The 15,580-nt window shown below is 45.4% G+C and overlaps 2 protein-coding genes across 2 annotated transcripts; both read left to right on the forward strand.

Annotated features, from left to right (window-relative positions):
• The first annotated feature begins 16 nt into the window (after window positions 1-16).
• On the forward strand, window positions 17-5,971 carry LOC131290618 (uncharacterized). Its single transcript, XM_058319781.1, has 4 exons — window positions 17-4,378; window positions 4,759-4,937; window positions 5,032-5,379; window positions 5,449-5,971. Exons 1-4 carry the CDS (start codon window positions 17-19, stop codon window positions 5,579-5,581), a joined length of 5,022 nt encoding a protein of 1,673 aa, XP_058175764.1. The 3' UTR covers window positions 5,582-5,971.
• A 3,208-nt stretch (window positions 5,972-9,179) lies between these two features.
• LOC131291288 (high affinity copper uptake protein 1) lies at window positions 9,180-12,460 on the forward strand. Its single transcript, XM_058320481.1, has 3 exons — window positions 9,180-9,239; window positions 9,313-9,506; window positions 12,259-12,460. The coding sequence occupies exons 1-3, from the start codon at window positions 9,180-9,182 to the stop codon at window positions 12,458-12,460; spliced, it is 456 nt and encodes a 151-aa protein (XP_058176464.1).
• Window positions 12,461-15,580: the final 3,120 nt, after the last annotated feature.

The following is a 15,580-nucleotide window of genomic DNA, read 5'->3' on the forward strand; positions in this document are numbered from 1 at the left end:
CTGTGGTAAACGAAGCATGATGCAGCACGGTGGGATACAAGATGATAACATGAAATCCGATAACCCAGTCCCAGCGCCGAGACCGAGGCAGCAAATAACGCCACTGACACCGAGCGTGGTTGAGGCGAGCACAGAAAGTCCATACGAGCCAGTTAGCTTTCCAAAGTATGTCGATAAAAATGTCACACCAACATCGGCTCAGTCAGCGTCCGGTGGGTCGAATCGGCCCATTCCGGCACCTAGGTTGCGTTCCAGGGTATTACTGGTGGATACTGACAGGCCTTTGACGAACGCTGAACCATACCAAAATGTTGTCATTGTACGGCCGGCACCTACTGCAACGCCAGAGAAACAATTGGCTAAAACCAATCGGCACGTACCAGGCTCACCAACATCGACGGCGGCGAAGGATGCCCCAGCCGTACCTCCACTGCCAGGGAAGGTAAATAATAACCTTCACACCGATTCGGCGGATACTATCGTGACTGGTGAGGAAATGGACACTATTGAGGCGGATAGTTTTGACAACGCGGGGAAGGACGGTGGAGAACCAGGAGCATGTCGTGGTGAAAACAAATACAAAACTAGCTCGCCGGCGGATCTGTTCAAAACAATCGGTACCACCACGCGCCTGCTAACGGAAGCGATCGGTGAGCGAGTGGCGCACAAGACAAAAAAGGCGGCCCAGAATGTACGCACTACCGGCAGTAGTCTGGTGAGTTGGGGTACGAAGAGCCGAGGTAGTCCCAAGGGAGCAGGAAGCACCACTGAAGCGTCGCCGGAGTTGAAGCGACCACAGACGCTACCATCGCCCGATCTGATGCAAAACATCAAATTCGGTAGTCCGGTACCATTGAATAATGCGCCATCACCGGGTAGCGTCGGTAGTGGGCTGGATGCGATTGGGGACGGTTCACAGCTGACCTATGACACACCGCGGCGTGGCAATAAACTATCAAACTTGCGACTCGTGCCCGACACACCCTCAACGGCACCGTCGACCGCTTCGTCAAGTGCGCGTGCAAGCAGCAGCAGTATGGCATCGTCCGGTGTTGGCACCATAGGGCGTTTCCAGCGCAACGCACCCGCCAGCCAAAGCCTATATGGCCGAGTGTTGCCGAAGCACGCCCGTCGACTCGGGTCACCCGGCGTGTCCAGCGCAAACCAGCCATCCGGTTCCGGTGCGTTAGTTCGCTCGAGCAAAAACAAGAGCGAATCGAACCTGTATGAGTCGACGTTTTACGTCGAGCGCCCAGTTCCGGCGAGCGATAGTGTAACACACCTATATGGCAAGCTCAATATTATTGCTAGGCCGTCAATCTCCAGCACGAGCAGCAGTAACAGTAGCACGCAAGACTTGGCTGATGGTGCCGGTTCAGATGAAGACAACAACCTACCGGAGCTGCTACGTGCCGGGGTGCAGCTTCGCGAGCGACATGACTCACACGATCGCGAAAGTCAGTCCCACCCGTCGTCCACCCGAGCGACCTATCACTCGTCACCGAAAGTGCATCCGTCCCGTCTGCCTGCAACGTACGGTGCGGATGAGGTTCAGAATCGGTCGAATTCGTGGAACTTCTACGACATTGCCGGAGCAAAGCCTACAGACGGGGAGCAACCGATACCAGTCCACGATGAGGATGAGGACGAAGACGGACTGTCATACCAAAGCTCACCCGAGCCAGTATACGCCAATGAACGGCATGAGGCTACTTCCTCGATCTACGATCAGTTGTCACAGATGGAATCACTTTGTGTGCTGAAGCCGCTTCCAGCGGCGATGGGTGCCTTACGGCATGACTACGATGAGGTGTCAATTACCGACATTATCGATGAGTTTGACCCACTCGGTCGGGGCACGGTCACCCTAGAGGCAATTATCGAGAACAATGCCTTCGGGGATGGCTCCAAAAATGCCGGAGCATCAGGGGCGGGTGGAAATTTGGCACTTATAGAGAGTTTGTTAGGTGCAGAATCGTACAGCCGGCAGAGAATCCCGATACGCCCCGCGAGGCAGACAACGATGGTAACAGATGCTGGAGATACACCCCGGGCCATTCCAAAGCCGCCAAAACGCTCCGATTCGCTGCTAAACAGCACGACGACCCCGAACCCAACTAATGCACGAGTCCGCTCAGCGCCGGCCAAACCGAAGCGCAAAAAGAGCCAACCGGATCGGCCGTCCGGCAGCATCATCGTTCACCAGAATCTGAACCTACCGGGCAGCGTGGAGAATCTGGTCGAGGTAGACGAGCGCGTGATCGAACCGCACCTAGCTACGTTCGATGACGGACCGCCGGCGGGCACTGTCGAGGCGGCCGATAATTTGATCCGCCCAATGCCGCCACAGACCAGCTGGTATCTGGAAGAGGACGGTGGTGTTGCCGATGGAGGTGCATGTGCGGGCAGTTCCGGAGAAGCGGTGAGTACGCGATTCGACAAGCAGCTTAACGTGAACCCTGTGAATGAACAAGCGAGTGTGTCGGGTAGGAGCGAGAAAGCAGCCAAAACATCTCTACCGCCGGAGCTAGCCAGACCATGTGCGACGTCCGTTGATACGACAGAGGACGTGCCGGTACCACCAACGTACTTTGAGGCCATCGGCGGAACCGATCCGCTGTTCGAGCGTGGGCTTGCAGCGACACTCGCTCCGGCCAAGTCGACTAGCGTGGCCACGAAGCTGTTAAATGCGCTGAAGCGGAAACCGAGCCTAAACCGGGGCAGCTCTGAGCCGTCCGGGTCGGCGGGCGTACGGACCGCGCTTGAGATGGTGCCGAAGCCTCGGTTGACCGAGCGGCTCATTTCGCACCAAGGCCACGTGCTGAAGTTTCCGTCGGGCAAAATTGGCGACGTGCTAAATGAGCTGTCGCCCAGGTCTGTTGTTCTACGTGAGCGTATCTTCCAGACGTACCTCGACCCGCAGCAGACGCTGCCAAAGGAGGCGATCCAGCTGCGCTTCATCATGTCGTTGCAGTGCATTCTTCAGCATAAGTTTGCAGGCGACGGCCGGCTTGATTTGCACTGCTTCGAGATAGTGCTTGGTGTGCCTAAAGGTGGCGGAGGTGGTGATGGTGGTGGGGGAGGGTCCGGTGGGGCGGCCGGAGCATCAGGGGCGCTCATGTCCAGCACTAATCCGGACCTGTTGATCACTAGCGGCACGAGCGGCAACGTGAAGCTGACGCGCCAGTCGTACATGTTTGGCACGCACAAGCGTTCGGACCGGAATCTCTGGATGGCCAAAGTGCTCCAGTCCGTAACGGATGTGTTTGGCGGCGAGGGCGACCTGTTGCGCGAGTTTCTACGCGCCGGTTGGTGCTACGTGAAGAAGTCGGTATCAGCCGGTTGGGCCGGCGCTTGGCTGCTACTGGCGAAACGACGCCTCTATCTGTATAGTTTTGCAGAGGGCCGGCTGGAGGAGTTGGATCTCCGCAAGGCGCGTTGCATCGGCATGATCGAGAATGAGCCAGCCACCATTGGTAATCTGCACGTCGAGATCGGCCCGAGCCTGTTCATAGATTGTCCACCGTACGCGACGCTCTACTTCATCATGGGTTCGCCTCGTGAAACCCAAATCTGGCACAAGGTGATTCGGCAGGCGGCCCACAAGAACGGGCTGACACTGCACAGCCAGCAGCTGACACGTGGCGACGTGCCTGTACTGATCGACAAGTGCGTCAACTTTATTTATGCGCATGGCTCGATGTCCGAGGGCATCTACCGGAAGTCGGGTTCGCTGTCGGCGGTCAGTCGCGTTCTCCAACTGTTCGGTGAGGACGCATTCGATGTGCAGCTGACGCGAAACGAGTACAACGAGTATGAAATAGCGGGGGCGCTCAAAAAGTTCGTGCGCGAGCTGCCGGGCTCATTCTTCGGTAGCTACGCCGCATCGTTCGTCGCCATCGGCTCGCTGAGCTGCGGTGACCTTCAGCTGAAAGTGGACTCGTATCGGCAGCTTCTCGAGCGACTGCCCCGCATTGAGTACTGTACGCTCAAGAAGCTGATCGGCCACCTGGCGTTTATCGCGTCACTTGAGAAGCACAACAGAATGGGCGTGCCGAATCTGGCAATGATCTGGGGCTCGACGCTGCTAGCTAATGCGAGCCAAAATACGGTGCAGGAGCCGGGCAGCTACCACCAGCAGGATGCCGACGTTGTCGCTGATCTTATCCGACTCTACCGACGGCTTTTTCCGGTTAACGAGGACGAACTGCGCAAGGACCAGCTGATGCTGGCAGTGCTGCAGAAGTATCACGCTGCGGCCGAGAACCTCTCCGACGCCGTCAAACATTCCGGTGACTTGAAGGTGTGGATCACCATCGATTGCGACATTCCGCCCGAACACGATGTGCAAGCGGTGGTGAACAGTGGAGCCCCAGAGGTATTTAGCACATATCACTTTCACTGCTTATCTGATTTGGAAAAATGTGACTTCAAAATGATTGAGCACACTTTGTATGATGAAAAGTTTGTTATGAACTATGTAATATTTACTTATCTACTAACTATTTTCTCCCGGGGAAAATAGGTAAAAGGCCTACTTTGATTAATTAAGATTAGTCATGTACCATTTATTTGAGGAACAAGCTTTGAGAAATTGCTGTCGGTTCTTAATTCCAATCATCAACAGTTATGTAATGTAATCACTTCGTAATCCTAGTTTATCAATTGAATTCTGTTAATTTACCCACGCCACTCTTTCTTTCTCTAAAAAAAAGAGTCAAGTAAAAATATTTTTTTATTATACTCGTTTTCTTACAGGAGAAACCGCAGGTAAATGTGGACATTACACCGGTAAAGACAGCTTCAGATGTATGCAAGGAGCTAGCTAACAAAACCAAGTACCCCTGGTACAAGCTCACCCTCTATGAGGTGATCGCAAACGGTGCTCTGATTCGGCCGATACATTATAGCGAAAAGGTTTTGGAGATCGTCGTCCGGTAAGTAATCGTTCTGTTTACTGGTAGTAACCCTGCCGCATGGATCGGTAGCTGTATGCCCTTGCTTACCCATTCCCTATTTTCTAATTTGAAGCTGGACTTACTGGGATGAGGTAGACCGGAAGAATAACTATCTGACGCTGAAACCAACGACAACGCTCAACGACGTGTACCGCACAATCCAGAAGGCTCCGGTATTGACTCCCACTATGGAGCTGAAGTTTGCCGACCGGAAGACCAAGCCCCTGCGCAGCTTCCAGCTGCAGCTGATTGGACGTGGCTTGGTAGTGCTCAAGAAGATTGAGAAGAAGGATAAAGGTTTCGAGGAGCTGCTAAAGATCGACCTTTCCCGCATGACGGCGTACATCGGGTGTGAGCCGAAACGCGATCGTTCGAGCCTGCGCTGGGCCATTACTCTGGTCGACAACGACTTCAAAAAACGGTAGTAGATCAATGCGATCAAGATTCAAACGATGCTGTGCTATTTTAATTGCTTTTCTTATCTTTCTAGAACGCGTGACTCGCCGTACATCGGCCATATATTTGGGGGGCTTGACTTTGCCAGTCAAATCCTTTGGTATTCGAGCATCCTCTACAGTCATTATAAAGATGACATTCTGCCGAGCGGAGACCTCTTTTTCTGAGAATCGCACTCATCAGCTTGTCTTCCAAACGTGCCGTTAATTATTATTAAGAACAGAAGATAGATAGGGTATCTCGTACTCAATGTCAATGGAAGTGAAGCCAGAAGGAATGTGCTCTCTGTACTTTTTTTATGTTGAACCAGAGAGTGAGAGACGCGCGGGAGTTTTTAAAGCACATTTGTTTATATTAGGATAAGGAAAACGAAAGATCGCGATACATTTTGCCAATTATTATTCAATGATCGCGGTTATTAACTATTGCCTTTGAAGCTATAAGCTTGTCCGTTACACGATTCATGAACACTTTAATCACCAAGTCTATTTTCCGCCAGGTCGTGATAAAAGCGGTTTACAAATTCCATTAAGATAAGGAAACATTACACCTTATCCCTCGATTGGCACATCGTGCCATCCACACATTTTGCATTTGTTCTGTTTTTATCAATTTTACGAATAGTTAAGATGCAATCGTGTTATTACAACTCTTAAGTATGTATCAACTAACTATGCAAAATATGCTGTAGCAAAAGCGATTTCAACGATAGATCAATTACATATCATCTATTAAATATTTTAGCTTTTTTATGTATGGAGTTTTGTGTACACTAAAAGCTTGACCAATACAATACTGAACCGTCGATTCTGAAACTACCCACACATTAAGTTTAGGCACTGCAGATGTTGTTGAAGATTTATTTGATCACTATTTCTTTTGTAAAATCGTCTAAATTTTACTGTTGAAGCTCTGTTTCAATAACACAATCAAAACAAGCATGTACACATATATCAAGATGAATCCACCAAGCAACAACAAGGTGTATACTACTCGGGAAATTCGATCGATCAACCATTTTAATATGCCGTTATTGTAACTATTCAATTAAAACATAAAACTCTCAAGTAAAGAGTTGAAACCATAATTCTTTTCTCCGAGCTTCGCCGGGGCTTCCTGTTAGTAAGCCATATTTGACGGACGCTTTACTTTTCGAATTGTTTTTAATTTACATTGACTGAGAGTTCCACATTCCAACGATTGATAGAGCTGTTGAGGGGATTTATGAAAAGTCATTCGCGGCTTAACTGCTAATGATTTTATTTTCCGAAATCGTTTTGGTCACCAATATAAAACAGTTTAATAAAATCAAGGAATGGAGGTATATTATATGTACACATATAGATCTTTTCTTTAGTTTGTTAAGAATTTCATCTTATCAAATAAAACTCTTCTATAAGCTGAATACGAACCACGTGTACTATGGGTCAAATTTGGATAAAAATATTACAGGTTATGGCACAGATTGCCGTTAAAGAATCTTTCTATAATCGATTAATAAGTTTTTTTTACATTTAAACTGATTGTATTTATATTCAGAGGCGGATCTACCTATGAGCGGACTGAACGGCCGCGGGGGGCCCCGAGCTTAAGGGGGCCCCGTGATGAAACCTCCAGATCGCAAAAGTAACTACCGATTTTATTTATTCTCGCAGTGGTATACATATATGTATACTTTGTACATAAAGTGTACTTTGACCAAAGTTAGTACAGATGTTTTTTTGATAATGCTTAACCATAGTTAATTTTCACCTAAAACCTTGCCCTTATATGTTTTCATGAATCTTCTTTCTCATCTTATACTGTCCATTTGACTTAAAATGCTCTCAATTTACGGCCCACCGGCAAAAGTCTCCATTGTTACCCTTTTAAATTGTTTTCATCATCGCTGTTAAAATTGATAAAAAGATTTGATAATTTAAGAGAAATTTAGAAACCCCCATTGCGATTTAGCACACATAAAAACCATCAGTGAACAGTAACCTAAATTTGCATTTACTTAACAGAGAAAAACATGGAATTTATCGCAGAAAAATATCAGAATGATTAGTTTCCAATAGGTCTGGTTGGTTTAGGATGTGGAGGTCATAATTAACAGCACGAAAGAAAAATCTATCAAAAATCATTGGAGATTATATTCTGAAAATATATATAAAGGATTGCTTACTGTTGTAAAAAGTAAGTCTAATTAATTTTGGCCATAAGTATGAAAACATTTAGAGCAAAGGAAATGTCTGGAGGGCCCCGTTTATCCAACCGCTTGGGGCCCCCGAACGGATTGATCCGCTTCTGGAACTGACGGACAATTTTGAGCTGGAATCTTCAGACATTTGGCAGGACTATCGGAATATCCCGAAAAGTATGCAATTGGTTGCACAAAGCTGTCGTGTGTACTGAGGAAAGGCTCTAAAAGAAAATAGTGTTGAACAATTGCATACCTTTGGGGAGTTTTCGGACATGCTTGAAGATATACTCGGGAACTATTCCAATCTGTCTGATTACAATTATTATAATAATTGAGCCTGAAAAAAAACCCTTAATCCTTGGGCAAGTATCACTTCCATGTTCACAGATGCAGCCTCTATTCCACATCTTCTTTTCGTAAAACAATTCCTAATCAAATAACATAATTATTGTCATTTTATGTCCAAATTTAACACTTTTGTTAAAGATAAAAAATCTGTAATAACGGGTCCGGTGGGAACCGGTCAGTTGCTTGAAGATAACTTGATTGATGATAAATCGCTTCTGGAATTTCCCTTTGGTAGCCTGTAGGAGCCAATGGATGGTGGCAGACTGCGCCCGATTGCTGCTCGTTGGTACGGTACCTTTATCGGTAAAATAAGAAACCCTTTTTGCGCACGGCCCGCCAAGATTTGACACCTCAGTTTAGAAAGGGGGGGTTCGTTTTGCACACGGCCCTTATCCGCAGCTCGAAAAACCTTCCTTATCGTGGCACGGCGTTTGTACCCGATTGTCTTACATTGGACTCCGAGCGCACTGGGTCGAGCATGCTCGATGGTCGGCAGTCGTTGTTCCCAAGCAGCGATTCACCCATTTGTCCCCTCCCCGAAGCCTTCCGCTTGCTCGTCTCTTGAAGAGGAAAATGCTACGGAAACATAGAAACATATGGCACCGTGTATTTCGTACATTTGACAATACTCCCCGCGTCGAGAAAGACGCTGAAATCTATCAGCCATCACGGTCTGTAAGCAGACTGTTCCCTGATAAGTAAGGGACGGAAAAAGTAAGTATTATCCGTCACAATCCCACAGGCTGGTACAGGCGTCTTATCAGTTGGCTCATAGCCGCATCAATTTTCTTATCTACGATATCGTCCACAACCACCGCGTCTTGAGCCTCTTGGCAAACAAAGGAGAGAGAGAGAGGGACAGAGTGAAGGTAGACGGTGCGAAACAGGTAAGCAGGCAGCCGTAAGAGCTAGCGACAACATCAAATATAAAATGAAGATTTTGATTCGGATGTATTGTAGGGCGCACTCACGGGCGCATTTATCAATACCTCCATTCATTCTGGCGTTACGGTGATAACCGAATCAAACAGGGGAGAGAAGGAGATCCCCGCCACAAGCAATCAAGATCGGCAAAGAGTTGAGCTTTATAAGACAACGTCCCATCGAGTACGGCATGCACCAGTAACACGGTTGTTGCACGCGAGCGTTGTGGTTGTTTCTGCTTCAGACGAAAGCTGGCCAGTTGGTTCGCTAGTGCGCATGCGTAGTCAGTCGGACGCCACTGCCTCGAAATGGATCACAATCATGGCGGACCGGACGATATGGAGATGTTGTGCCCGATGCAGATGTCGGTAAGGAAAGCGCCTCGTGCTGATCGTCGCGTGACAACGTCTCTGGTCCGATTAACATTCATTCTTCGTCCAGTTCCACGGAGGCAGCTGTGAGATCATCCTGTTCCCCAGCTGGGCAACGACGGAGGTTGCAGCATTCGTCGGCGCCACCATCGGCTTTTTCCTGCTGGCGTTCGCCTACGAGGGTCTCAAGTACGGGCGTGAGCTACTTCATGCGACCGGCGTGGTCAAACCGGGCGCACCCAACCCGGCTAAGCGGACTCTTAGGTGAGTGGTATTCAATAGCCCGGTTGATTGTCTGATAGTGTGGCGATCGGTGTTATCAAGCGCAGAAATGGGACATCATCGGAACCAACTTGAAGGCATGGAATAAGAATTTATCTACGAACACGAATCAATTTGAAAGGATTTACATTCCTGCTTCTATAAGATGCATAAAAGATGGAAAGGTGAACTTTTGTGCAATGTCTCTATCATGCAGAATTCGGCTTTGATGTTTTCTGAAATGCATTGGATTAACACGTTGCGTACCAAGCGTTTTAGCACAATTTTTAGTACAATTTTTCAAATAACAATTTGTTCATAATATTTGTTAAACCGATTGTTTTCGAAGAAGCAAGCAAAAATTTAGCTTCCCAAAAATTTATATAAAATATTACAATAATTTTTATGTTGCATTTTCAATTATTGATGGGTCAAAAACTTTTTAGAACTAGAGCTGCTGTCACCCATATTTGGGCGATGCGGTACGGAACGTGTTAAAGACCCATTCTATGTGTTTTAATTTTATGTGGAGCCGATTTTAAGCTACAGTTAGCTATTCTGTTGTAGTTGAAACTCAATTTATAATATAAATATGTGCTTTAAATGTATCAGTGTGTTCCAAATGGTTGATACACTCACTCTATTGCCATCATGCAACACGAGAAATGAAGTTATTCGTTTGATGACATCGATTGGACAACTTTTTAGTAATATTTTCGCAATCAGAATTATTGCAAGCGGCAAAATTGTTCACCGCAACGAGGCTTATATTGAGGTCCGGCGGAGGTGTCGGGTGTCGGCGTTGCCCAAGGCTTTGATCGCCCGAATCAAAGTACGACGTACGGTGAACACAGCGTTACCGACATTATTCACCATAAGGGCGGCTTGCGTGAAGCGGTCTTGGGACACGTGGCATGAAATTAAATGGAAAAGGGCGAACAGCCTTTAACGGATCACGCAACGGAATGGGAAGACCGGAGCAGGATTCCGGAGCGTTCGGCGCTCGGCACAATAAAGTGCGCACGTGTACCGTTGCCCCATCCTCACACACACACACACACACCCGGCTGAATGTGAAATTGTGAAAATCCGTTCACCCCCTTCGGCTCGCTTCCCGGAGTACCTTTCATCTTTTGCAAGCTGTGCCGAAACGGTTGGGTGCAAAACGGTTTACCTACTCCCTTTTGCATGTCTACAGTCTCGTATTTTGCGTACCACTGGGACGCCCAAAATCGATAATTTATCAAATAAAGCGATTATTAATTTCCTTTTGACGGAATCGACCTTTTTAGCGCTGCCACGGTTCCTCTTGCCTTATGCCACGTACACGTTCGTTTCAAGATCGTTTGTTCCTGCTTATCAACGCGGCCACCATCGCGCATTTTGAAGTGGTTAGCCCTAAGACTTTTGCAATGGAGACATTTTGTGGCCTTGCTACCAATTGGTGTAAGGAAAACTAAAAAAAAAAAAAACGTTTCGAAACGACTTTTCAGTGAGAGCACACACTTAAGCAATTCCACGCCACAGTTGTTGCTATGAAGCGGCTATAAAGACAAACTCCCCAATTTTTTAATACTAGAATCCAAAAGTGGTTGACGACTTTTCTATGTTCCATTTCGAATATCTCTAAAATGGATAAACATTTTTCAAACAAGATCCAAGCATTTGCTAACACTAGTGTTCATTGCTTTGTAATCCTGTAATAATGCTTTTTAGTGGTCATTTTGACCCAAAAGCTTTAGAACAACCAAAAGAAACAAAAAAATTAGATAAAACTCCAAAAGATAGCCAACAAAATTAGAAAAAAAAACTCCAAAAGATACTAAAATGTAGCCGTTCACGAATAAGAAAAAATCGTCCAACATACAAAGTTATAGCGTCTTAAGTAAAGCGGTCAAAATTACCGCTCGAAAGCAATATAGGTATGGTAAATTTGGTTCTCGGAGCTGGAAGATTAGAAAAATCTGAAATGTTTGTAGAATACAAGTTTTTGCTACATCCATTCTACTACAGCGTTAATCTATATAGATAATAACTGAACGTGTTAACAAGTTCTGTTTTACTTTATGGTTGTGTTTATATGAATTTGGATTCAAAATCAACCGAGGGGTGCGCTACGTGATTCATTTCGCATATGTATAGCAAACCCTCGTTTTCGGTAAACCTGCTGCACATCCTGTGTAGTTTAGCCTACTTTCTTTATTTATTACGTACATGTGTAATATACAACGTAATTTTTTAAAGTAAATTGTTTAAGCTCCATGTGCACTGAACTGAACTGAACTCGTACAATATCTAACCACTTCAACAAAAACCAAAATTTTAGCATGAAAAATTGCTCAGTGGTGATATGTTCTCTTCGACTGCTAAGAGTATAAAATGTGGTCGTTGTTTATTTGAAGTATAAAATGCTTTGATTTTTAACCAACTTTGTTGAGGGATGTTTAGCTTTCATTCCTCTCATTTGCCATGCGATGCGGTTTCCGAATGAGAAAAGTGTTATAGTGCTGATGGAAATTCGTTTGTATGCAAGTTTCTTTAGTCCCTTCACTTGTCCTTGGGGCGTCTAAGAAAATGTTTCTAGTGGAGGGAATGTCAGTGGAAAGCATCTTTCGTTTCGATCGCGGTTTTTGCGTTGCTCGTTGTTATGAACCAAAGGGTGCCAACCGACCAGACGATGACGCTTTCGGGATCTGGTACACGCTTTGCTTTTCTTTACTATACTATTTTCTGTTTTTCTTCCTGCTTTGCCTAGGGAGGCCCTACTCAGCCGGGCGCACGTCGTGCAAACTGTCTTGCACCTGCTGCAGGTAACCGTCTCCTACATCCTGATGCTGATCGTGATGACATACAACTACTACCTCTGCTTGGCGGTCGTGCTGGGCGCTATGTGTGGCTACTACGTGTTCGGCTGGGTGCGCAATAGCGCCGTCGACCCGACGGAACACTGCAACTGACAACTCTTGGATCGACAAGCAGCTCAAGACGCCACCTGCAATGACCATGATGATGAGACCTCCACTTACATAGGTTATGAATACACTTTAAAGTAACAGCATTAAGATGAAGTTGTCATTTCTTTTATTCTCTATGTTTGTATTTTATTCTCTTATTCTTGTTGCTTTCGTATGCTTGCTTTAAATTGTTGTCCAATTCTATGTACAAATTATCCTTTTTTGAAGCTTTTTCGTGCGGGAGAAGGAACATTTGGGATTATCACACTAATTAATATTGGATATAGAGTACATACTCACAGTCGCTGCGCCGTTCGAGATGCCATTAGGATTAAGCGGATCTCCTGGGAGGGTTGGAAGAAAAAAGAACCAGCGTGTCGGGAAATGGGAACGATAAAAGGAAATCGGTACAAGTGTGTGTACGCGCGTAAAGCTGGCCACTTGTTGTGGACCGTTAATTGCAATTGCATTAACCACAACACGCCTGCCCCCGGGGGTTGCCGGTTCGCCGTCCCTCGACGAAATCCGAGCCCGACCGGAAAAGGGGGCGAAAAGTGGGAGTATAAAGTGGCCCTTCCCACCCGGCCGAGCCAGCCCACCGGGGGGTGCCAGCCGATACCGCTACACCGAGGGGGTGTTCCGAATGCCGACCGGTACGATAATAATGGTATTGTTCCAATTGCATCTTTATTGGCCTCTTTTGTCGCTTCGGTCGGCCCTGGCAACGCCCTTCCGGTGGCGGGGACCTTTCCCAGCCAGCCGTTCAAATGGCCCCGGCACCGGGAGGGGTATTCGCCCGGCGCTAATCATCTTACCTGGGACAACAGCCACTCTGAGCCGTTGCCTAGCAGCACCGTCGCGCGCCGCTAGCTCGAAGCTGCAGGTGTTTTGACTAAAGACGATCAACGCGCCCCGCCTTCAAAGAGCGTGATTATGGAACTGGAGGAAGATGTTTCTCTCCGTGGGTGGCTCAGATTGCAGGGCTTTTTCTTCAAACGATATTTTTCGACATACGCAAAAATCCTTCCGTTTATTGTTGACAGGCTGCTTGCGTACTATTCAATCCGATAACGTACAGCAGTGATGTCAAACTAATTTTGGCCCGCGGGTCATACATTTTTTTTGATAACATTTTAGCAAAACTGAAAAAACCGCGTGCTTATAACACAAAAACTTTCAATATCCCGAGTAAGTTGAGACCTGATTTCGCTTCTGATTTGACTAGTTTTTCAATGTTGGCTTCAATTGATTGGGCGCAAGCTACATTTACCGCACTATGAAGATGGATTTGCGATAACTTTAACCACACTTTTGGTTTTATTTACATTCATTTCAGAGCAAAGTTGTTTGCAAAACATACGTTGTACCAAACACCGAACAAGTTCGACCAGCAGGTTCAGTTAAATTTAGAAAAAAAAGTATCAAATAAGTTAAAAGTATCAAATAAGTTATAGTTAAATTATTTGTCCACATCTACCAATATAAATTTTTATTTTAAATTCGTATCGCATTTACAATGTCGAAAATTTCAAGCTAATATTTTTCGGAAATTACTGAGGGTTCCATTTGAAATGGTGAACAAATTATATTAAACTCCGTTTTTAGTTCCTTGAATATTTCGAATCGAAACTATGTTATCGATTTTCGCATTTTTTTGTGTCTGTGTTTTTTGTCAAAAAGCTTTCGAAGACACCTTGATAAAATCTTTAAAAAATATCGTTAATGCTTTTTCGTTTCAAATTTTTGTTTTATTGACAACTACTTCCTGTGCTTTTGGTTGCCTCGTTGAAGGATCTAAGAAATTCATTTGCCATTCCTTTTTAGGGTTTATTCTTTTGCACAACATTTTGCTCTTGGTGGCAGCTTGCATGATTTCCCATAGCGGCTCGATGCCACTAAACACTCAATGGCATTCCCTTTGCTTTATGATCTTGAAACAGCGCAAAAACATTGTTCGTAAGCGGATTACTGAAGGGCTCACTGCGTGAGACTCGAAAATGGAATCGCTACTCTGGGAAGAAGAGTAAAAATGGAATTAATCCGTCTTGGGTGACCCGAGTACCTACGCATTGTAAGAAACTGAAGCGGAATATAACCTGGAAATAAATATGCCAATGGATCCTGAGGTATGCTGCAAAAAATTTTGTGATCCCGGATCCACTGCATCATACTGATAGGAACGATGGAGCGGTGCGTATGAAACAATCGAAATATTCTATTCTTCTTTCTCAAATCAGCGCGCATCCGGCTCTCACAACTGAAACAACACTGTTATTTGTACATTTCGCTCCATTTTATTATCTCATTAGCTTAGTTTTCCCATTTCTCATACCGGACCGGATATATAAATATATATATATTTGTGTATATATATATATACATATATATTTATACGTGGTATACTTTTCACATTAAATTAACTTTAAATATAAATTACATTGTATCAAAAACATTCAAAATTGTGTTTTTCATTTTTGTATCGGTTGGTTTACTGCGCCGTCTCTTTTTTCTCTCACTGCTTCTGACTCACTCCGTCCCGCATAGCTCCTGTTTAATTTTTTACTTGTTCGCACTTATTCTTTACTTTGGATGACTATTTCCATCGTGCTCACTGTTTTTATTTACCTGCTGTAAGTGAGAACTTTTTTATACGAAATCACTAGAAATCGGACTTCTTTGATTTTTCAATCTGTTCTCTATTGTTTCTATGGTTCTTCGCTATGTTGTCACTGCAGGTTTGTACCAGTCACATTTGCATAATGCAACCTATAGTTTTTCTTCAAAATACATTCTTTAATCTATGATTTTAGGGCTTCATCTTCCCTGTACCGCCAAGCACTCCCGGTTTCTCGTTTCCATGTTGGCTGTATATTTTATCTGATACTATCTTGCGCAATCGTTATCATTCCCAGATTCCAATTAACAGTTAGTTTGTCAGCGCGGTTTTGTTATGGCTCCATTGAAATCGGGTTTAAATAATTTGTTTTGTATGTTTGTTGTGTTTTGTCTTACTTACGAGCTAGTATAAAATTTTTGTTAGATATTTCTCTACTACTGGATCTCTATGTTCTGCACATTTCTGATTTCAACCACAAATAAAAACCGGCTTCCACTGATGTGAAG

The sequence above is a fragment of the Anopheles ziemanni genome, chromosome X (genome assembly GCF_943734765.1).
Source record: "Anopheles ziemanni chromosome X, idAnoZiCoDA_A2_x.2, whole genome shotgun sequence".
Classification (NCBI taxonomy): domain Eukaryota; kingdom Metazoa; phylum Arthropoda; class Insecta; order Diptera; family Culicidae; genus Anopheles; species Anopheles ziemanni.